General features: G+C 36.2%; 2 protein-coding genes across 2 annotated transcripts; one reads left to right on the plus strand and one right to left on the minus strand.

Annotated features, from left to right (window-relative positions):
• Window positions 1–1,610: 1,610 nt before the first annotated feature.
• On the minus strand, window positions 1,611–9,074 carry LOC121424916 (ras-related protein Rab-7L1-like). Its single transcript, XM_041620805.1, has 6 exons — window positions 8,843–9,074; window positions 6,067–6,320; window positions 5,395–5,463; window positions 4,868–5,043; window positions 3,736–3,857; window positions 1,611–2,953 (listed from the first exon to the last, which is right to left on the minus strand). Exons 2-6 carry the CDS (start codon window positions 6,200–6,202, stop codon window positions 2,917–2,919), a joined length of 540 nt encoding a protein of 179 aa, XP_041476739.1. The 5' UTR covers window positions 6,203–6,320; window positions 8,843–9,074; the 3' UTR covers window positions 1,611–2,916.
• Window positions 7,422–22,522, plus strand: LOC121424915 (aqualysin-1-like). Its single transcript, XM_041620804.1, has 8 exons — window positions 7,422–7,663; window positions 11,609–11,746; window positions 13,200–13,329; window positions 16,730–16,839; window positions 17,721–17,865; window positions 19,017–19,201; window positions 20,003–20,174; window positions 21,361–22,522. Exons 1-8 carry the CDS (start codon window positions 7,532–7,534, stop codon window positions 21,498–21,500), a joined length of 1,152 nt encoding a protein of 383 aa, XP_041476738.1. The 5' UTR covers window positions 7,422–7,531; the 3' UTR covers window positions 21,501–22,522.
• Window positions 22,523–22,918: the final 396 nt, after the last annotated feature.

Raw genomic sequence — 22,918 nt, forward strand, 5'->3', positions numbered from 1 at the left:
AAATATAGTTTTGACTAGATCTAGCCCTTGAAATTGACTACATTGTACCAATCTAGTAAATATAACCATCAAAAAAAAAAAAAAAAAAAATCCGGCGAAAAAGGGGGGGGGGGGGGCGCGCGCCCGGGGCGCCCCCCTCTGGATCCGCCACTGAAATACTAATAATGATAATGCAACTTATACATGTAATAGAGCCCACGTATATCCCATCCCTGTCCTATACACATTTTCATATTTTGTCAGAAAACTGCGTGAGACCTATCATGTGTGTTATAGTGATATACAATAGCCCCTACTTGGTTTACGAACAACAAAACAAATATATAATTTTACCCGGGAATCTTACCTTAAGAATTAATCATCTCAGGATGACAGCTTATCAGATATATATGGAACACGGGATGGAACAGTTTGGCATCAAAATGAAGCTGTGTTACATGCATTATTATATAGTTAGTGGACTTGGAAATGAAATCTTGCCTTTACGTATGTTTAACGAAAATATATTAAAGGCAGACACCAGTCACAAGAGCCAAACACCTCCCCCTCTCTCTCCCAGCACATGACGGGGAGTTTGTTTAATGTAACCCGCAACGTTCGGCACACGCATAATTGGACATTAACTTGGAACGATTTTTGTGATAAATTCGCCGAACATGTGGTTGAAAAAATTGGTTATATCTCCAGAAAATGCACATATATGCAGCTAAATTTGGTATCAGTGTAAGCATGAACTATACCAAAGACCATCATGGTATTTACAGCTCAGCAATCGGCAGCAATTTGTAAAAGAAATGCTCATGACAAAAGAAATTGCAAAAACCTCCCATTTTCAAATGGTTTCGTCCAAAATTGCCTCTGAAGGGATGATTATTTTATCTTGAAAATCTTTGATCACTTAAAACAATCATTCATCAAAGAGCACCGTGAATTAGAAAGAGATTAAGCAATCCATTTTTTTTAAAACAGTGAAATATCTAAAACGTGTCAATTACACATGCGGTAGCCTTAAAGAGGCAACTTATCAATTTAATGGAGAAATATTGTATGCAGGCATTGTACAGGTTCTTATCTTCGCTTAGAACATGAAAAAAAAAAATTGTTTCATGACCAAAAACCAGTTTTGGCACACTTTTGATCAGTCTCCTGGCCCACTGTGCGACGGAGCGTGAGGAGAAAGGAAAACTAGGCACTATTTTTGTGTTCCATTATTCACTATCAAAATAAATGGCGTAAGCAGAGCTTGATGCTATGCGGGGGGAGGGGGGCATAACGAGAAGTCGCAGGAATGCGAAGCGAGCGCGTGACTTTTCGTATTCACCTCTTTTCCATTTCCTTTATTTTTCTTCTTTCCTGTTTTGTCTCGGTCATTGAACATGAAATTTTGGAACCCTCCCCACACCAACCCTAGCATCTTTCGCCCTGTCGGTTGCTTTCCGAGCGAACATGACGAAGCAAGGGCCTAATTCGCTCCGCGAATTAGGAAATCCCTCGCTTCGCTCGGGAATCAGCCGCCAGGGCCTCGACAAGAGGCTACACCAATCCATGATTGCCATTAGATATAAAATCAGATCGTCATTTATGCTAACTGTGAATGCGACGAATTAAAGAAATGTCCATTAAAAACATAAATGTTAACGTAAAAACATTTAAGATAAATCAATTCAAGAACACCGTCGTTTCATTTAACAATGTTTCTTTTTTATTTTCATGCAGCTTTTTCCCCTACTCCAAAAACAACGAAGTAGATGGCTATTTTACTTGATCATTCCGTTTTATTCATAAATACGATAAACACACGACATCTTGTCATTTTGAAGGAGTTTACCATGTAAGCCATGGCTACCATTCGGTTACTATTAGAATATAATGAATTCACTCGAGAATCACTTACTAAATACATTTGAGTACACCAACATAATTTGTCCCATTTAAATTGGAGTTTGCTCTTAAATATTTTTTATAGTATAAATGTGTTAATGATATGTATGAACGCAATGTTATATTACAATGATAAGAAAGAAAGTCAATTTAATCTGATTGTGCGTAATGAGCGACAATAGTGGACAATTCATTGATATTACATTTAAACATTCCTTTTTTTTGGGGGGGGGGGGGTTTGCAGCACACGCGGTACGTATACAAATTTCTCAATAATAAACTCTGATATTCATTTAAATCGTTGTGGTTCAGGAGATAAGTTTCCGGACTTTGAACCACAGGGTCTTGGATTCAAATTCTACTGCAGTTCTCGCATCCTTTGGCAAGGTGGTAATCTGCATTTGCTCTCTACATTCCACCCTGGTCATGCTGCATGCTGGTGTTGTAAATGAATACCCGGAAGAAAGGAAACGCCAGATAAGATGACTGTGGTATATAACTGGGGCTTTGGCGGATCAAAGGGGGGGGGGGGGGACACAGCCGGCCCTTGCCCCCCTTTTGAGAGGCATATTTAAAATTCATAATGTAAAAATGGCTTTAAAGCAGAAGTGTGCCCCCCCCTTTGAAAGTGACGAATTTTTCCTCGGGTAAATGTGCCCCCGAAAAATCGAAAAATCCTGGATCCGCCCCTGAACTGAGGAATCATTTGCAACGCTTAGAAAAAAAATGGATTAAGCTCTGTATAAATGTTGCATATTATCATCACTATTACTTTACGTCATTCAGTATGGATTAAGCACAAAGACATATAGAACGAGATCAAAACTAGAATTGAACGGAATCAAATGAATTAGAATGCTTGACCTTATTTTCTTTAAAAAATGGCGTTTAAACAACAAATTATGCCAAATGCGCCATATTTCACTGAAAACTATTCACGCCAAATTTGAATATTGTAAAAATGTGTTCATGTGCTAGATTCGTGTAAGTAAGTTTTCCGTAAATTCATCCGCCGTAGGAAGCTTCAGCCGGGTTTCATCCGTTTGATATCAAAGTTTTCTCCACCAAGAATCTGTGATTATGAACCAAATTGAAGAAAATAAAGACTTAACAAGATCGCATATTGTTTTAACATTTCAATGCTCATTTCTTCGTAGTTTTAGACACAACCAGCGAAATTTTTAGGTCGTTTTAAATTTTCGTCTTGATTTAGATTCATAGATACAAGTCATCAAAGGAATCGTGATCATGGGGATAGCAAAAATGTTACAAATCACGAGAGCCCTTGCGCGCAGGGGCAGTGCCAAGACATTTTCATAGAGTGGGGAGGGGCGTCTTATTGTTCTCAATGGTACAGTAACATGCCTCAGCCCCCTCATTCCTCTGCTCTTATTTATTCCCCTTTCTCTCCCCCTTTGTTTTCTCCGACTTGAACAATCATAGGGGGCACTTGGCTTGCCCTGTACCCCCTAGCTGGCCCATGTGGCGCCGCCATGATGCAATGTCCCTCTGAAAACCTGCTACAATCAACTTTGGATTTCGGGTTACACGACACTTGCTCCAGTATGCTCCGGAGGGCATAGAGTTAGAGTTAGGAATGCACACTGTTTGGTTCAGAATGATGGAAAAGTAATGATTAGGGCTTATTTCATTTTGGAGGGTTAATTTTATGTTTGACTCAACATCCATATTTCCCATTTGACCAATATTGTCAGACAATTTGTCAAGGGAGCAAATGTTATGGAACTGGTCTTCTACATCCTCATACCCTCTTCCAACCCGTCACCTCCACATCCTTCTCTTCCAAGGAACATCAATCTGTCCTTGTTCAAGTCATAATTTGCAGAGACTTACTGCATTGTTTTTTCTATGTTGATCCTGTCTGGAACAGACACCTTGCACCATCCAATGAAATCGTTTTGATTGCACAGTTCCTCAATTTCCTCATCATTTACATTTGGTGATGGAAGATCGATCTATGGAGAATGAAAAAAACAAACAGAAATCATGCAGTGAGTGAAGGAAAAACTGTGAGCAAAATCTACTCAAATTGACCGAAATGGTCTCCCATTCTTCTTAAACTTGATGTAGCCAATTGCAAAGGCGTTACAAAGACATGAAAGAGTTATAACATTTCCAACAGTCAGATAAGGTACGATCAGATTCTTAAGAGATGATCTCTCATTGGGAATGTTGGTTTATTTAGAGGACGGGTATGTATAGAAGACGCTTGGTGGACACGGTACCACAAGCGCTAATCACATTTTACGTAATCTTGACGCAGGTAGGCGTAACTAATAGCGTATTTTGGCAATCACAACCCAGACGCTTCTACAACGCACCAATCCTTTAAATTGAAAGTCAAATCACCATGGATAGCTAAGAGGTTTTTAAAGAAAGTTGGTGGACCGGGACAGCTGATCGTCTGAAAATTCGGACCGGTATGAAAAATTGTAAATATGTTGCATGTCTATAGAGTCAAGGACGGCACTATTGTTTTGATTCACTGACTTTCGACGAAGGCTGTTTTGTCATTGAAGGCCTTCTGACAAAAGATTTTCTGCGCTAGAGAAAGCTGCGTGGTGACTGCGAAAATATGGGACGTCTAAAATCACTTCGCTGACGCCTTCGATAACGCAGACAATCTTTGTCAAAACCCTTCATAACAAAGTAGCCTTTGTCGAAATACGGTTAATCAAAACAACAGTGTCGGCATGGAATCAGGACCAACGACATATTTGCATTTTTTTTTTTGGGGGGGGGAGGGGTTCGAATCCCAGTCTTAAAAACGATGTGCTGCCCCGGTCCATCAATTTTCGAAAATGACCTTTAATCTGTCCACAGTGGTTTGGCGCGGGGCATTTTCAATAGATTTTGAACGTTGCAGAAAACGTCTGTGAAGTGGATGCTGAAATGCGCTAATGCCATAATACTGAAATCGACTGACGCACACTGACAATGAGCAACGTGTTCTTAAACCTTTTACCTTGTTGGCAAGAAGTAGACATGGTATAGATCTCACGTTGGATAACATCGTCACATTCTTCCGCCAATCAGCGACGCTGTCGAATGTTTTACGTTGCGTCACATCAAATATTATGACGCATGCTGAAGCATCTCTGTAGTACAGTCTTCTGATGGAGCTCCATTTCTCGAGCTGACCTGATGAAAATGAGACGGAAGGAAAACTAAATAAGTCGAAGTAACATTTGGTCTTAAAAATGATGATGGAATTTCAGAAAAAAAAGCAGATGATCTCTCTGTCTACTTGACTTCGGTTTACACGACTCGCTAACCAACTGTCGAATCTTCAGGGATGACTATGCCATCATCATTCTTCCAAACCACTACATGCTGAACCGTAATTACCACAAGAAATTTATTTAAACTTTCTGAGCATTCAATGCCTTCCCCCGTTGGTTTATACCCAAAGCAGTCTTGATCTACCAGTGTCTTAATCATGACAGCGTTCAAGTGTGACGAAGACAAAAGTCTGGAATCGGCAATACTTACCATTAATGTCCCATAGCTGTAACTTTACAACTTGATCCTGATATTTTACAATCTTGAAAGCAAAATCAACTGTTAAGTAGAGAAAATTAACATTGGAAACCTCTTTAGTCTTAAAATCAACAACAACAAGAAAACTATAACCCTATTTGACAGACAAAAGACAAGATTGTGAGAACAGAGGGGGGGGGGGGGTCCTAAAAGGCCCCCTCGAGTTTTTTCGCGATAATTCTGTTATGTGAAATGTTTGCAATGTGCACCATACATGTCGTATTGAGACTTTTCTTTCAAGGCTTTTTAGTTAAGATAGAAATTGTAGGAGATTTATATAAAACATAATTTTTATACAACCAATTCTAATTTCATTGATTAATTAGCATAATTAAATTATTTAGAATAAAATCTTACTAATTGTGGAAAAATGAAATAAACAAAGTCGTATTACATCGTAGGTGACGTGCGTGCCGATTTCCGGCGAGGTCGTGCGAACAGCCCCTATATCTTGAGGGGAGGAGGCACAGTCCGCTCTCCAGCCTCCAAAATACCCAGTCTAATTAAGATTAATGTATATGTTATGAATAATATCGTTAGTATAATTATAGCTTTTAATCAATCAAATTGGAATATATTTTTATTTTTATAGTTGTTGTATTTTTGATTGCCTTAGGTTCCTACCACCAGTTTTGGTGCGTCTGAACTTGCTGTTGATAAAACTTTCAACGAAAGAGCTCTTCCCGACAAGGCTGTCACCAATGATGATGATCTTAAGAAACTTTTCATCCACCTCTTCTGTGTCATCTGCTAGATTCATTTCAATATAATGTAGTTAAAAAAAACGACAATTGTTCGTTTTTCTGTGTCCAGACATCTATCGTCAGAATGGGGGCGCTGTTCATAAGTCCAAGAAAATGGCATTGGCTGGTAACTATCTGGATATGAGAGAGAGAGAGTGAGAAAGTGAGAGAGGGAGGGAGAGGGGGGGGGGGGGGGGGGGGGGCAGGGGGGGGGGGCAAATAAATCCAATGCTAAGTCTGAAATATATTTCTAAAAATGACAACAACATCAAAGTTCAAGGGGCGCAAGCAAATATTAGGTCATTTAAGGCTAGAATTAAAACAAATACATCAAAGTTTTGTTTAGATTATCATCATCCTTCATTGATGGGGTATGTATATGCGGAAAATGAACCTTGATCAGACGTAGAACCAGATTATGGGCAGGTTGGAGGGGCGAGGGACGGGGAACCTAACTAACTTCCAACCATCAAACCTTTCCCACAGTTTCCTGAGCATTATTGTTAACCAACAACCAAGACGTTAAAAAACGTCTTGGTTCAAAATAGTTTTCGCACCGCGATGCAGAACGAATTCAAGAACATATTAGATTAATTGTAAATGCAAGGCAAATCACAATGAACAGCTGTTAGGTCTTTGTCGAAAATTGGTGAACCGAAACAGTAGTTTTGTCATTAGTTTCGGGGCTGACGAAAAATTGCAATTATGCCGTTTGTTCAGTGTCCAAAACGAAACTGTTGTTTTGATTCAACAATTTTCGACAAAGACTTCTTGGTTGCTCGTTGTCATGAAGGACATTTGACAGTGTTAATTTTCTGTGTTTTTCTTGAATCTGTCGTGCGTCTTGGAGTGAAAACGCCTAAATATCAGCAGCAGCAACACCACCACCAACTACAACAACAACAACAACAACAATAGCAACAACAACAACAAAAACAGGAAAATACCCATTCTTTCACATTACTGTCGTTAGAGATGATTAACCATGGTTTATAATAGTGATATACTCAAAGCATAGTAGAATTGGTAAATAACCTCTCAAACAATTGTAAGTGCCCCGAATCACCTGATTGCATTCAATACTTTTCATAGTTGTTCCATTATATACAATAAATAAGTAACAACTCCAAATCCTTTACCCCTCTTATCTATCGGTCACCCATAAAGCTGAACTACTGCAAATATTACCGTTGACTTTGAAACAATCTTTATTTGTCTTTACGTATTTAAGCAACATTTCCTTGTGTTAGAATGTCACACGTCACTCTATCTGGTGTCGACCATTAAGTTTTGGTTTCCATATTGTTAGAGCTACTGATGATCACAGTCTGCTCTGAGAGATAAACATGAAATGTCAGGTTTTAGTCTTGGTCCTGATTTTGGGCCTCACCGTGGAAGCAAGGCCAAAGCACTGGGATAAACTCTTCAAGAAGTCTGAAGATGATCGTGTACCGGGCCAGTACATCGTTTCCCTTAAGGTAAGTTGTAGTACATGTGAGTGTGTTGTGTGAGTGGGTTTTCTTATTGTTAAAAGGAAATGGCAGGAAAATATCAATATCTGTATGAGTGATTCATCAATCCTAACTTGCTTTTGTTCATATCATGCAAAATATGTATATCTTCTTAAAATGAACACAATTCATTCATTTCTATTCATTCAAAATGTCAAAGTAAATAACATTTTAAATGAATAGAGATTATGTTATGTTATGGTACACTCTTAATAATTTCAAGGATTTAAATTGAGATCGGTAGTGGCCTTTTTCAATAATGACCAGACGACCATTAGGAATTCAAAAGATCAACTTTGAATTTGTACAACTTTGAATTCAAATTTTTAGCTTTAAATTCAAATCTGAAAGGCTTAAATATGAATTAATTTCTTTTTTTCATTCTAATTCATTATCATATTATTTTATGTTCTACCTTCAAATTTAAATTCATAAATTTCAATCAAATTGTCAAAATTGATTATAGAATAAACATAATTCCCAAAGATACAAATATTTTTTAATAACATCTATTCTTACATTTTGTGCGTGTACGTATCATGCATTACTGTATTATATCTTTTTCATTACTTAATATTTTTATTATCAATATTATTTGTTGTTCTTTTGTTAACAGGGCCACATGGAATACCACCCAATTTGTGATATGTGCCACCCTGTATAACTATCAGAAATAAATGAATAAATAGATAAATAAATGAAAAAATAAATAAATAAATAAATGAACAAATAAAGAAAGAAAGAAATAGATAAAAAATAAATGTAATGTTCGATTTGCCATTATCCACAGACGATCTGGGATTATTCTAAATCCTTGAAATCTAGAACGTAATGTTGATAACTTTATCAGTTTGATGAACCAACTGATATACTCTTCAGGATATTTCAAGGTGAATAAGGGCACAGTGAACAATATGCATATCCTCTCAGCATTCCAAAACTCACATGTACTGAGCATTGTGAAACAAATTATGCACTCCTTACTCATGATACCATGATAGAGTATTAATCACACCGCATTCATCAATGCTCATTGCGTGCTGAATGCGAAGTTTGACTTTCGGATTTATACATAATAAATGACATAGGTATATGACATTCTTCACAAAATAATACGAATGATGTAAGTGAAATTAAAATACATACCAATTTGCTCAAGAATATGCAGACACGGCACGAGGTAAACGCTGCAGTTGCGAAACATGCATGTCTGTAAAAAGTTGCGATGCAGTATTTGGTGTGGATAATTATTTTGGATTTCAATATTCCTGTTCCGCAACTGCCATAGAAACCATCCGAATATTAGTAACATGAGAAACGAGGAAGCGAAAAGTGCCAACGGAAGAAAGTTACATTGGAAACCAAAGATAATGATATGGATATGTATGCGCAAACACATGAAAAAAATATTTAAAACAACAAAACAAGCTAATGTTGTTTTTATGAAGGTCGTGGCTTAGGATGAAATTTATTTATAGTATGCTTAGGGGTGTTTTAGTTTTGAAAAGAAGTAATTGCCTTACAGGCAATTAAAACACTAGTTATGAAACAATCTTTATCAATTAAGCAATCTTTATTTCATGATTCATATTGAAAAGTTACATTCGGTCCTGAATAAAGTAAGAGTTAGAGAATTGACATGCTTGGTATAACATTTTTTTTTTCTAGATCTCATTTTGATAAACCATTAATCTTTACGACGAGAGTAATCCTAATGAAAAAAAAACTGGGTTTCAAACACAGTGAGATCACAGTGTGTTCACATAATGGACTATGTGAAAATATTATTCACACTATTAAATGATCAAATTCAGTATAAATATTATGTAAAAAGAATTTCACACTGTGGCTACATCTATGGTGTGGATGTTCACAGTGTGTTCAGACTAAGTGAATAGGGTGAATACGTGATTGGCACTGTTGACATGCTCAGATTTAACAATAACAGTGTGGATTCATATAGTGGTCCACACTGTGAAAACACTGGAACACTGTGTCATTTTCAGTAGGGAAATGTAGAAAAAATACCAGTTTGTTCCGCTGATACGTCATAGAGAGAACGGTATTACTCGAGACACGGTTTAAAATAATACTCTCGTCAACTCGTGCTGAATCGATCCTGAGGCAATACCCCCATATAATATTGTTCTTCATATCTCTCAGTTGACAAAAGAGAGTTAACAAATTTAGTATTAAATTCGGCAATTATTCTGTGTAATCATCCGATAATATAATATTTATGCATCGCTAACTGTTGAAGAAGAGAGCTTATTGTCAGTTAAAGGGGTGCTCCGGGCTGAAAATATTTATATCTAAATAAATACGTTAACTTATGTGAAAATATTATCCACACTTTTAAAACTGTCACACTTAATAATGTAAAATTCACAGAGCAAAATGCTGAAAATTTCATTAAAATCCCGTTACGTCATCATGAATCGGGACCGGTGCGGGACACATTCCTCTTTATTTGGGGAGCTCCCCGAATTAAAGATGAACAGGTTCCGAATGGATCAGGCCATATTCGGGCAGAACCGGTCCAAATGTATTCGGGAGAATTCGGTTTTGGTGTAACTCTGGGTTTTCAATGAAGTCAGTTGCAGCAATGAATATCTATTGCACTAAATCAGTTATTAACCCCTTTTTATTTAGTTCTTAGAGGAAATAAATGTGAATTTACCTTATTTCATACCATAAAATACACAAGAACAAGAGGGGATATGACATCCGTTTGCTCTTTAGATATTCATTAAGACATGCCTATAGAACTGTTTCATTCGAATAGTAAAATCTTTAAGATACCATAACTTTGTTATTCCTTGGCCGATCTTTATCACATTTTCACTGTTTGTTCTACTGAAATTATCTTTAGCTGTTCATCATATTATTTTCAGCCTGGAGTACCCCTTTATGATCGGTCATGACCCACGGGGGGGGGGGGCTTCAGAGAGAAGAATAAGAAAACCGGTAAGCATGATTGTGAACCGAAAGTATTGTTATTTCAGGGTATGAATCAATTAATCACTCTGCCATGTCTGAATGCTTAAATATATTGGCTTCGGATAGCAACAGCTTGAAGTCAACTCTGTTCTGAAAAAGACCCTAATTTCCAAATTAATTTTGTACAAGCCCCCCCCCCACCCTCAACAGAAATGAATGAAATAAAGATAGGCATGCATGGCAGTAATCAGTGATTGTAATGAGAATGAATTTGTTTTTTATGACGACAGTACTGATATACTGACTTCAATTTATTTCACCCAGGGAAAAAAGAAAGGAGATAATGACCATGTGAAAGCAATACAAATGTAGAACATCTCGTGATGTTCGAAGTACATATAATAAACGAAGAAAGCAATCACTTTTGCAGCTAAAGCTTTTAAGAGATACAATAAATAAAAGTGTGTCACGAGTCAAGTAAACGAGAATTGTTAGGTTTCATGCATGGAATCTCAAATATGGCTGTAATAAAACACAGTCACGATGCCGTAGAAGGATTGTGGATAGGTAAGGAATTAAATTATGAAAAAGCGATTGCAACAGATTTTAGCATAATTTTTTACTCCACAATGATTGATTCGTTCTGCAATACAAAGATGCAAAATTAAGCAATTAACCTAATCCCAAAATAATACATTGGATTTTCAGTATCATAATTCCAGTCGAATTTCCTTTACCTTATGATTTGTCCTTGTACGCGTTAAATATAAATTCAGAATGATAATTATAATAATTATACAGTTTGTGGCCATTTTTTAATCCTGCTAGTACTACATGTATGTTTCAGGACTTTTTATAGTAGAAAATCGCAGTATTTTAGTTCTACCGTTCATTGCGTGATATTTGTTTTGAGGAGTTTGCCGAGCGATTAAGATATTTTGTTCAAATCGTGTCTTCTTGTTACTCATATAGCCTGGGTTTGATGCTGGTGCATTTGTTTCTCGAGTCGAAACTGCAAAATCAGCATCATTTGTGAATTGTTCCTTCTCTCACGTCTACAACATCATCAACGGGTTCGCCGCCAAACTTACCTTTGAAGGTCTTGAAGAAGTAAGTATGGGTTTACTTGTGTGGAAAATGATTACGAATTTGTGCCTCCAAAACTAGTGTAGTACATTGCAGAACGAAATAGATTTCAATCGATTCTAAATTTATTTATTTGTGAATAGAACAATAATATGTTTTCGTAACGCATGTGGGAATTAAGGAAATGGTTAGGATGTGTGTGTGTGGGAGGGGGGGGGGGGGGTGTAGCTCATTCTCCAATTACACCAGCATAGTACGCTTATGCAAATTGCTTATCGGTCATTATTTTTTATTTTCACTTTGTAATGATGATTTATGTAAATATCAAGTGGTTTGAGAGGGGTTATAATGTGTGGCTTTCAACTTTGCACAAAAGAAGGAGACACAATTATATCATTTTATTGATAATATCTAAATATTGCAAGATACGATAGAATTAGATCCAAACTTTCAACGTAAATTATCTGAGTAGCATAACGTGAATTTCAGAACAGATTTTTTTTCGAAAGTTCCCCATGGATTAAAAAAATGTGAAAATTGGCGAAAAGCTGCAGGGAGGGGTGGATCGATAACTCTCTTATATTTGTTTTGCTTGTCACTAAATTTTGGAAGAAAATATAATACCTTTCGCGGTCCACTGCCAATCATAGGTCCCGTTTCTTAAAGATTTGTTACAATAACAAATGCAGAATTTCTATGACAAGGTCCCTATCATCCAAGCATATTGACGGATTTCAGTTCAGTTTTACTACAGATTTGTAATTATAACAGGTTTTATGAATTGGGTCCCATGATTCACCTCTGGCGTTGGGTACTTACGATTGTGTATAGTTATGAACTTAGTGGACGTCCTGCATGGGGACCATTTCATTTTTGTCCGACAAGTTGTAAGATCTGACAATATTCTTTCCTCAATTCTGAGTAGCTGAGAAGCACTGTAACTACGATAACTGTCGGATAAAATGGGACTTGTCAGATAAAACGTCCCAATTGTCCTTTATGAACGCTTCCCTGGGGCCCACTGCAAAAGAAAAAGAGCTGCAATCAAACTTCATTCCAAAAATCAAACTGTATATGATCTGTATCAGCAACCAATATGAAGCGGGTATTCAAGACTAGCGTACGATCACCTCAGTTTAAACGCAGAGTTTTGTCTGACTTGCTTTCAAACGCAAAAATTATGCCTATTTGTGTAAATATTCCTTAGCAGTTCAGTTATATTTTATACAAACGGGATCTAACGCATACACCATACAGTACCCGCCCCCAAAAAATAATAAGAGCACGCAGGTTTTAAGCACTTTGGTTGTCTCTCTGTAGCTGAATGTAAGCCGGATAATTATTGCACAACCTGTCCTATTCTTATAACCATATTTTCGTTTGTTAAACTTTTTTTGTGTGTTTTACTGAAATTTGGTATTGTTTATGTAGAAGAGGACAAGCTAGTCATAAGTGTGTGTGTGTTTTCACTTTGTAGCTTCTCAGTTCGGATGAGGTTTCTTTGATAGAGGAAAATGGAATCGTTCGAGCTCACAAAGTTGGATCTTGGGGGATCGACCGTGTGGATCAGAGATATCTTCCGTTAGACGGAGAGGCCGAATTCACAGGTTAGAAACAACAGAGGATTGTTTGCTAGTATAGGAAGTATTGGGCATTATCAGGAAATATCGGGAAATATTGGACACATTGTTCATAGTCCCCTTTTTGAGTTTGAGAACCAAAGCAAGTCAGAGAATCTCTGATATACATTATTTTGCATACTATAATTATGTACGGTTTATTATGTCATTGTACTAAGATGATAATGTTTTAACTTTTGTCATTGTTTAATGAATAGGCAAAATATTCTCTGAAAGAGCAACCAACCTGGTAAATATTGGTGAATACTTTGAAATATATGATAATACTGGGTAATGTTTTTCATTTCATTTCATTTATTGATTCCACTTTTAAAACAAATATCATATAATATACGTAACAAATGTGGTCATAAACATAGCGTGTCAATGATGAAATTAAGTATCTAACATAAGTTTTTAAGCATAAGGTACACTACAAAATGTAAAAAAGTGAGGAGCCTAAATAAAAAGCAGAGCTTGTAGAAAATTAGGCTCCCAATGGGGAGAAATATAAGTTGTTACTTTGAGCGAACAAATGTGGAAACGGAATACATATTTATTACATAGATTGTTTTACACAAAATATATTGAAAGGCATCAAGTTACCAGGAAATGATGAAAAAAAAAACGAATAGAAATAAAAATAGCACAATAAAAAGAAATTGGAAAACGACCAAAAAGACGGGGGGGGGCAAGGGATATAAAGTGTATAAGAAATAAAGAATAGAAAAAATATGCAGTCATCCGTACGATCCAGCATTGTACCTCTCCAAGAGGTATAACTTAAGCTTGCGTTTGAAACAATTAAGAGATGGGCTTTCAACCAGTTCGTTATTAAGGCTGTTCCAGAATTTGGGTCCTGTTGTAGTAAAGGTGCTATTAGCAAAAACGGTTCGGGCTTGTGGGAGATGGTAATGATTAGCTTGTCTAGTTGAATGGGAATGTACAATAAAATTGCGTTGAAATAATGGCGCAAAGGCATCTGGTAAATTTTCATTCTTGAGTTCGAACATAAATATGCCAAGGTTGTACAAATAAAAATCATTTATTTTTAAGATTTTGCAATTTTGCAATAAAAAAAAGGTTGTTTGTATGGGCACGAAATCCAGCGTTATCGATTATTCTTATAACACGCTTTTGGACAATGTTGATTTTATCCAAGAGGGTTTTGGAGCTATTACCCCATGTTAAAATACAATAATTGAAGTAGGGCAAGATTAGAGCAGAATAAAGTATACGTAACACATGAAAGGGTACAAAGTGTTTCAGTTTGTTTATCACACCAGTGTTACGAGATAATATTTTACATAAGGAATCAATCTGTACCCGCCACGTTAGCTTACTGTCGATGTATATACCTAAAAATTTGGTAGAGTCAACCTGGGAGATGTTTTTGTTATTTATAAGTATACTACCGGGTAAAGTGGAAACCGAGTTGCTGAATAGCATAAAATTAGTTTTGTCAACGTTAAGGGACAATTTATTGGCCTGTATCCAATCAAAAACAGCTGTTAGTTCAGTATTAATGATATCTAAAAGAGTATTGGGGTTATGATGGGAGCAAAAAATATTGGAGTCATCAGCAAAAAGAATAAAAGATAACATCGAAGAGGAATTTTGTAAATCATTGATATATAAAATAAAAAGGGCCTAATAACGAACCTTGTGGGACTCCACATCTAATGGTTTGAGAGGTTGATTCAACACCATTAATATAAACATATTGTTGTCTATCGTAAAGATAGTCCCTGAACCACTCCAAGGCCTTTCCTCGAATTCCGTAGTGAGACAACTTGTGTAGCAAAATATCATGGTTAATGGTATCGAAGGCCTTGGAGAGGTCCAGAAAAATACCCGCAGTATGTAACTTGCTGTCAAAAGCTCTGGCAATTTTATTGATGAATAACAAGAGTGCATGTGTTGTTGAATGTTGTCTGCGGAAACCAAACTGAGAACCTGAAGGACATTATTGCTATTTAAAAAATCAATGAGGCGAGAGTAGACATATTTTTCTAGTATCTTGGAAAAGCTGGTTAAAAGAGATATAGGGCGATAATTTCCTATGTCATGTTTATTGCCTTTCTTAAAGATAGGTATGACCTTGGAAATCTTCATTTTCTTTGGAACCGAGCCAGTTGTTAATATGTATGAAATAGTGAGAAGGGAGGAGGGGGGGGGGGGGGGGTGAGCATGAAAATCCTAAGCAGATATTAAATTGATAAAAAAAAAATCAACCATAGTTGAAATTAACCAGATCTTAAATTGAAAATTTTTCAACCATATTATAGTCTATAAAGTGTGTATAGAAAAAAGTTTACACTGTAAAAGTATACATTGGGAATATCCTGGTGATTTTTCCACATTATAACGTTGGTAGAGATCCATTTAAGCAAATGACGATATAACTGTCGAAAAAAAATCCGCTTGAGTGAGCACCACTTACTTTTAAGAAGTTAGTGAAAAATGATTTGCGCAGAACTTTGAAATAGTTATGACAAGAAAAGTAGACCTTAATCATGAAAAACACATGGTATTTACCTAGTAAAATTGATTTGAAGATATCTTTTACCTTTTTAAGTTGTTTCCTTGCTCAAAACACTTCGAAGAGTGCATTGCGCCCCACCCCGCTCCCTCACACACCGATGCCATCGTGACGATATTTGCTTTACACTGGGCTGTGATTTACATGAAGTGGCTTAGGCTTGATTTTCATTTTATTAATCATTGTCAAGCTTGGGATAAGTGTAGAGAAGCGAGTATTAAATGAAAAATGAAATGTAAACCTATTTTAAATGATATAAACTTAGAGAAAAAATGCTGGAGATGTCTGATGTAAACTTTTCTTCAGATTCAGTTATGTCCTCAGATCCAGCTGGCACAAAAAGGGTAAAGGTTGTGCTTACTAAGTGTTGAAATTTCAGTTTGGGTGGCAAAATTGTTATAAAATGCTTGAATGTATTCGTTTTAATTCAATTGACTAAAAGGGAAAGGGAAATGTATGAGAAATGTTTCGCAAGGTAAGTTTGATTTCGCCCTTTCCCCTTGACAAAGCATGAAAATGAGCATTTATGCGCAAACAGATTTCTGAGAGCTTTACAAAAATGGACAGTGCTCACTCCAGTGTAACATTTTGTCAAAACTTTTACTTCCATTGGATAAATGAGACCCAAACCCAAGAATATATGTGAAAAATTACCCACATGTTGAATATTTTTCAATTCCCAGGTCTTTTTCAAAGTGTAAACTTTTTTTGATACGCACTGTATACTCATATGAGAACGAGGATTTCTTTACAATTTTGATAGCATTTGATATCTGAGGGTTGCAAAGACATTTAATTCATATAAATGCATTTTCTTTATGTGATGCTTTGTGCTGTATATATAAGGTGATGGAGATGGCGTGACGGTCTACATTTTAGATACGGGAATATACCCAGGTAACGAATACTTCGATGGCAGAGCTACGGTGGGATACGACGCTATAGGCGGAGGACAGGTATAGTCTTTATAGTTCTGAATATAAAATTTCTGTAATCTAATAATGATAACAATGTATGCTTTACTTTGCCTGTCTTTCGTTATTCGTGTCAAGCCATTGTCCATTGACAAATAACATTCCATAAACACATCGAGTTAGAAAAATAAAAAAAGAAACAATTTTAGGCCTACGTTTATTATTTCTTATCTTCATTTTGTTTCTTAAAGGACAAGTCCACCTCAACAAAAAGTTGATTTGTATAAAAATAGAAAATTCAGATAAACATAACACTGAAAATTTCAACAGAATCGGATGTAAAATTAAAGAAAGTATGACATCTTTAAGTTTCGCTTAATTTCACAAAATAGTGATATGCACAATACGGTCGGTATGCAAATGAGTGAACTGATGACATCACTCATAATTCAAAGATCAACACTCGTTGGTCTCCAAATTTTTTTTAATAGTTCCACTTTCAAAAATCTTGAACTTTCAAAATCATCGATCACTTTCATATCGGATGTCAAGTCGTCTCGAATAACCTGCCTTATAAAAAATTATGGACTTCTACAACTTTTGTAAACGTCTCTCCCATGTTTCATAGATACAGGCTATGTTACAATGGAAAACCCTTCTTCCCTCGGATTTGACGTTAAATGGAGACCCCGTGTAGAGGAGAGTCACCACCTTTGCACGTTAAGAACCCACTGCACTATTCGTATAAGAGTAGGGGGAAACCCCGGTGTAGTGGCCCACCTGCATTCCCCCAATCAGTTATATCGGGAGGAGAGACCTGCGGGTCATAGTGTTTCAGTTCGCTTTTCGCCTCCTAGGCACAGGTGACGCCAAACAAAACAAATAATATTATAAAATGATAATATCCCATGTTATTAAACCAGGAAGGAGTGGATTGTAATGGACATGGAACTCACTGCGCAGGAACCATCGGGTCTAATGACTATGGGATTGCTAGAAAAGCCGAATTGGTTGGGGTTCGAGTTCTCAACTGTCTGGGTAGCGGACTAACCTCACAGATCGTGAATGGTATGTACGTTCATTCTTTCCTTCCTTGTTTCTGCCCGTTTTGAAAGCTTTGGTTCATAATCTATCCATGTGTAAACCTAAGCATTAAATAAGGATTTATTCTCTTAGTATCAAACCAACTTAGATTCACGTCTTCATGGAACCGATTTACCTTTTTAGATATAGGTTTTATCAAACTGAAAAAAAATAGTGACATAGTAAATGAAAAGGATTTTCAGGGTGCAACTATTACTTCAGTCACATTTGAATTTTTCTACCGCATTAAGCTTATAACATAAATATGTTTCTGATTAGTATAAAGCAGATCATCGCTGTTGATGAAGTTGATGAGTAAATTATCACTTCCGAGATGAACTCAATGCAACTATCTTTTCCGAAGCAAATCTGAGGAAAGCGTGATCATCCGGGTTGTAGAAGAATCAGTACGTGTTAAAAATCGCTATCATGAGCATATCAACCCTATATTCACACGACAAGTCCATCCCCCCAAAAAGTTGATTTGAATAAAAAGAGAAAAATCCAACAAACACAACACTGAAAATTTAATCAAAATCGGATGTAAGATATAAGGATATAAGAAAGTTATACAACATTTTAAAGTTTCGCTTAATTTCACAAAACAGTAAAATGCACATCCCGGTCGGTATGCAAATGAGAGAACTGATAGCATCATTCACTTACTATTTCTTTTATATTTTATTATATGAAATATTCTAATTTCTCCTCATTGTCCTTTGAAATAAAGTTTAATTTTACCCTGAGCATGTGGAACTACTATTGTTTAATATTTCATGGTTCATTCAAGTTGGTCCTTATTGTAAAATCTGTAAAAAATGAAATATTGTATTAAAAAACAAAAGAAATAGTGAGGGACACCATCGATTCTCTCATTTGCATGTGACTAAATTGTACATATCTGAAAACGATTTTGTTAAAAATATGCGAAACTTTAAATTGTCTTAACTTTCTTCTTTTACTTCCGATTTTGGTGAAATTTTCAGCATTATTCTTCTCTGATTTTTTTTCTTCTATTGATTCAAATCAACATTTTGTGAGGTGGACTTGACCTTTAAAAGAGTCGGGGTGGAAGGAGGGGCGTTGAGATCATGACTTGCGATAAATGTACGGTCTATATGTTTCTTGCAACAAAGGTCTTGATTGGGTACAAAAGAACGCAAAGAAACCAGCAGTAGCATCCATGTCGCTTGGAGGTGGTGTATCTCCGTTGCTGGATGAGGCGGTGTCTTCGCTCATTGAAAGTGGAGTATTAGTGACCGTTTCGGCGGGAAACGATGATCATGATGCCTGCAGAAATTCGCCAGCCCGAGTCGAAGAAGTAAGTAACAATAATCATGATAATGATAATAATAATGATGATGATGATTGGACTGATGTAGCGCATTTCGAGAGGATACAAAGCACTGTTATCGGTTAAAAACATAATATTAATGTAGTTCTTAAACTCTAATTCATTTGGTCAGAGTGCAGACCACGGGAGCAGAGAGGATGGGGGTGTTGATGTGCTTATGAAGGTTACCCCATGACGTCACCATATTCAGAAATGGGCTCCAAGTCGTCGGAGTAAAACTACATGCTGTTAGTGGAATATGTAGAAAATGTATTGCGGTTTAAAACGGGATGGTATAGGCTTATATATTTGGAATACCTGTAAGACTATGGTGAAATAAATTTCGTTAACACAAACAAATCTTCGTAATAGGCTGCAGATCCCTTTGAAGATTACAGCAGATGATGATGATGATGATGAGAGAAAAAAAACCAAGAAATTAGTTCCCCACGAGATAAGGGGGGGGGGGGATAGTAAAGAGAAAATGGTGAAACACTATATCTTTTTAGATATGTCAAAATCTACCGCGAAATAAGATTTTTCTTTCTGGTATTTTTTTCAATGGGGTGGGGGTGGGGGGGGCTGGCAATTTTTTCTTTACAAAGAAATTCTAATTTTTAAGCTGACAACATATTCAGAAAATCATATGATATCTCACCATTTTCCCATAATGTCTGTATATTCTACCCCCTTATATATATTTGACTCATTATACGCCACTGTTGGTATCATAGGTTTTTTTTTAAATATTATTATCATATCACGTTATTGGATTATTTATCAACACAGACTGTCACTGTTGGTGCTACAGATAGATCAGATATACGGGCTTACTTCTCCAACTACGGCACCTGTCTTGATATCTTTGCCCCCGGTGTTGACATTACCAGTACTTGGTACACGGAACCAACAGCTATCAACACAATAAGCGGAACATCAATGGCATGTCCACATGTAGCTGGTGAGTATATATACTTTTTCTGTTGTGCTTTAATGATTAGCGTTAAAACCAGAAATTGGTGGGTTTCTAAAAACTCCGGTTATAAATGATCAATAAACCCTCTAAAAAATAGAAAATGTCATTATCTTTGGAATGTGGGGGCATTTCATTAACATCTTTGTCCGAAAGTTCTGACATCTTTCCTAGATTTTGATTGGCTGGGAGGCATTGTTACTATGGTAACTGTCGGATAAAACGTCTGACAAGTCCTTTCCCCTGATCTCATATTATATCAGCAGTCATCAAAGTATACAAACAATAAAAAATAAGAATAAAAACTAAAGAGAAAAAAAGCGTCAGATCAAGTTTCATTTATCACCGGTTGCAGCCCTCTTTTTTTCGTCAACTACCTCGGATTGATAAAGCGTGTCAAATTTCATTGATAAAATGAGGCTGCAATATTTGTTCTAAAATTTCAAAATTTCAAATGACTCGCAAAATTTTATTGCTGGGTTACGTCACAGACATTCTCTCCTTTCCCTGTTTGTTTTAATAATTTAAAGTGCGAATTTTACATTAAAAAACGACAAATTAATGTTCGATTGCTATGCTCCCTTGCGTTTAATGGGAGCGTTCTCTTTCTTGTTTCTCGCAAGTGTTCCCGTGTGGCGACGGGGGGGGGGGGGGGTTGAGTAACTGAGCCCAACCTGTCATCCCATACTCTATATAAAAAATAGAAATATGCAGGCTGCGAACCCTGATCAGTGTCTCCAGTTCATTAGTATTGTTATAGAAATGAAAAATGAAATAATATACAAGCCACAGAATAGAGTTCGTATTTCTATTAAACGTCATGTGATTCCGAGTCAGATAAATGGTTTTGAATTTGTCATTTTAACCTAGATTACAAAGCTTGGCGTTTGCTTCTTATTAAAATATCTTACTCAATGGATTGAATGAGCTGATAGTTTAGTTTGGTTTTATCCACCATTACAATGCATAGATATAAACAAAATGTACAGTATATGATCAAAATATTAATGTTTGTAAACCATGTAACAATATCATAAAAACATAACGATGAATGTAATACAAAATATAGAAGATATATTATTCATATCGTAGAGATAATACGTTTCATATTGGCTCTACATCTGTTCTTCCCAATGAAGAGTCCCTGATTACTCAATGTTTTTGTCATTATTAGGAGCGGCAGCCATAGCACTTGGAAACGACAACGGCCTGACTCCAAGTGCTCTTAAGAGCAAGATCTTGGCTGATGCAACAACTGGTGTAGTTAATGACCCCCAGCCAGGGTCGCCTAATCTCCTGCTTTACATACCGTGAATGGATCTGCGCCTGCGCTTATCAATATTGCACTTATTTAAATAAACTATGATCAGCATTTTGAAAAAAAAATTACTTACACTGACAGTCTTATCAAGTTTAATGCTTACTTCAACTCCCTTTGATTGAATAAAACGATATCAAAAATAATATTGATTTTACTCAGGTGACCATACCTTCCTTCACTCTCAATTCTCTCATGATTAATATATTTCCAAGTAGTTCATATAAATCTACTAGGTTATATTTGAAACTGATTTTATTTCCTAAATGAAAACAAGAATGCAGGATATCGTATCATTTCAGTACTCTGATATGTTGTGAATCAAAATAAGTGTTATTCTATATAATAAAGTACTCCCCACCGAATCCCACTGAAAGCTTTGAATACGGAATAATTTTGACCGCCTTTTCTTATAATTTTTAAATCACTAACACATGTATTTCCGTGTGATAAACCACGGAAACATCATAATTATGTAAGGTTGGCGTGACGATCATGATGCATTACTATTATTTGAGCAAGCGAATTTGAGGAAGAATCAGAGTCATTGTTTTCCCGCCAAAACGATCACCAGGACTCTCTGGCTCGTATTCTGATTTCTGGCTTATCTTATAGACCATTGGTCTAACTCTGTGCTCACACTATATGGTCAGCCGAAGATGACACAATATTTGATCACATGGTTTGTTTCACAAGTTTACTTTGCTATTTCCTCATGCTTTAATGATGGGCAAATATAATAAGAACTTCCTGACAGTTATGAATAATTTGTGTATCAATTAAATTAGTTGATTAGTTAAGCTGGAAAAGGAGCTTTTACTGTTAGAGATTTGTGTCACAATTGGTTATCCATAGTTTAACCAATCCTTTAGAGCAGAGTATGTGGTAAACTCGAGTTTAGAAGAAGGGCACATGAGCACTGTAAAAAATATTGGGCAAAATTTTAACCAGCACGCGGGTTATTATGTATCCAAACAATTTGGGGTAGTATTTTACCCAATGCGGGAAGCATATTGTCCAGTAAGGTTAAAAAATAAGCAGAAAATTACTTTAGAATGAGCAACATTTTCATCACACTGGATGTATAATAATGCCCAAAAGAAATGCCCAATGTTGGTTGGATACATAATTACCATCATGGAGCATTTTTACCCAATATTTTTAAGAGTGAGTTGATGACGTCAAGGGGTCGGGGGGGGGGGGTCCCTGCTTTCGCAATTTATTTCATTAAGAGAGTTGGTCTGATCTCAAGACAAGATTGATACATCAAAGCCAGTGGTCATAATAACGTTTTTAAAAATCGTTCTTTTTCACCATTTTCACTCTGATTGACATTAAAAATAACCTATACAGCTTTGGTGTATTTCAAAAAGTTTATTAGAATAATTCTAAATAAAAAAGTACTACAAATGTT

The sequence above is a fragment of the Lytechinus variegatus genome, chromosome 12 (assembly GCF_018143015.1).
Source record: "Lytechinus variegatus isolate NC3 chromosome 12, Lvar_3.0, whole genome shotgun sequence".
In the NCBI taxonomy this organism is placed as follows: domain Eukaryota; kingdom Metazoa; phylum Echinodermata; class Echinoidea; order Temnopleuroida; family Toxopneustidae; genus Lytechinus; species Lytechinus variegatus.

Bases quoted from the DNA above. Each gene is read 5' to 3' on its own strand.
- LOC121424916 (XM_041620805.1), bottom strand. From the start codon at position 6,202: ATGAATCTAGCAGATGACACAGAAGAGGTGGATGAAAAGTTTCTTAAG. The intron at 5,464-6,066 runs GTAGGAACCTAA...TCTACTTAACAG, and splicing joins CAGACGCACCAAAACTGGTG to TTGATTTTGCTTTCAAGATT. The intron at 2,954-3,735 runs GTAAGTCTCTGC...TCATAATCACAG, and splicing joins AACATAGAAAAAACAATGCA to ATTCTTGGTGGAGAAAACTT.
- LOC121424915 (XM_041620804.1), top strand. From the start codon at position 7,532: ATGAAATGTCAGGTTTTAGTCTTGGTCCTGATTTTGGGCCTCACCGTG. The intron at 11,747-13,199 runs GTAAGTATGGGT...TTCACTTTGTAG, and splicing joins CCTTTGAAGGTCTTGAAGAA to CTTCTCAGTTCGGATGAGGT. The intron at 16,840-17,720 runs GTATAGTCTTTA...TTATTAAACCAG, and splicing joins ACGCTATAGGCGGAGGACAG to GAAGGAGTGGATTGTAATGG.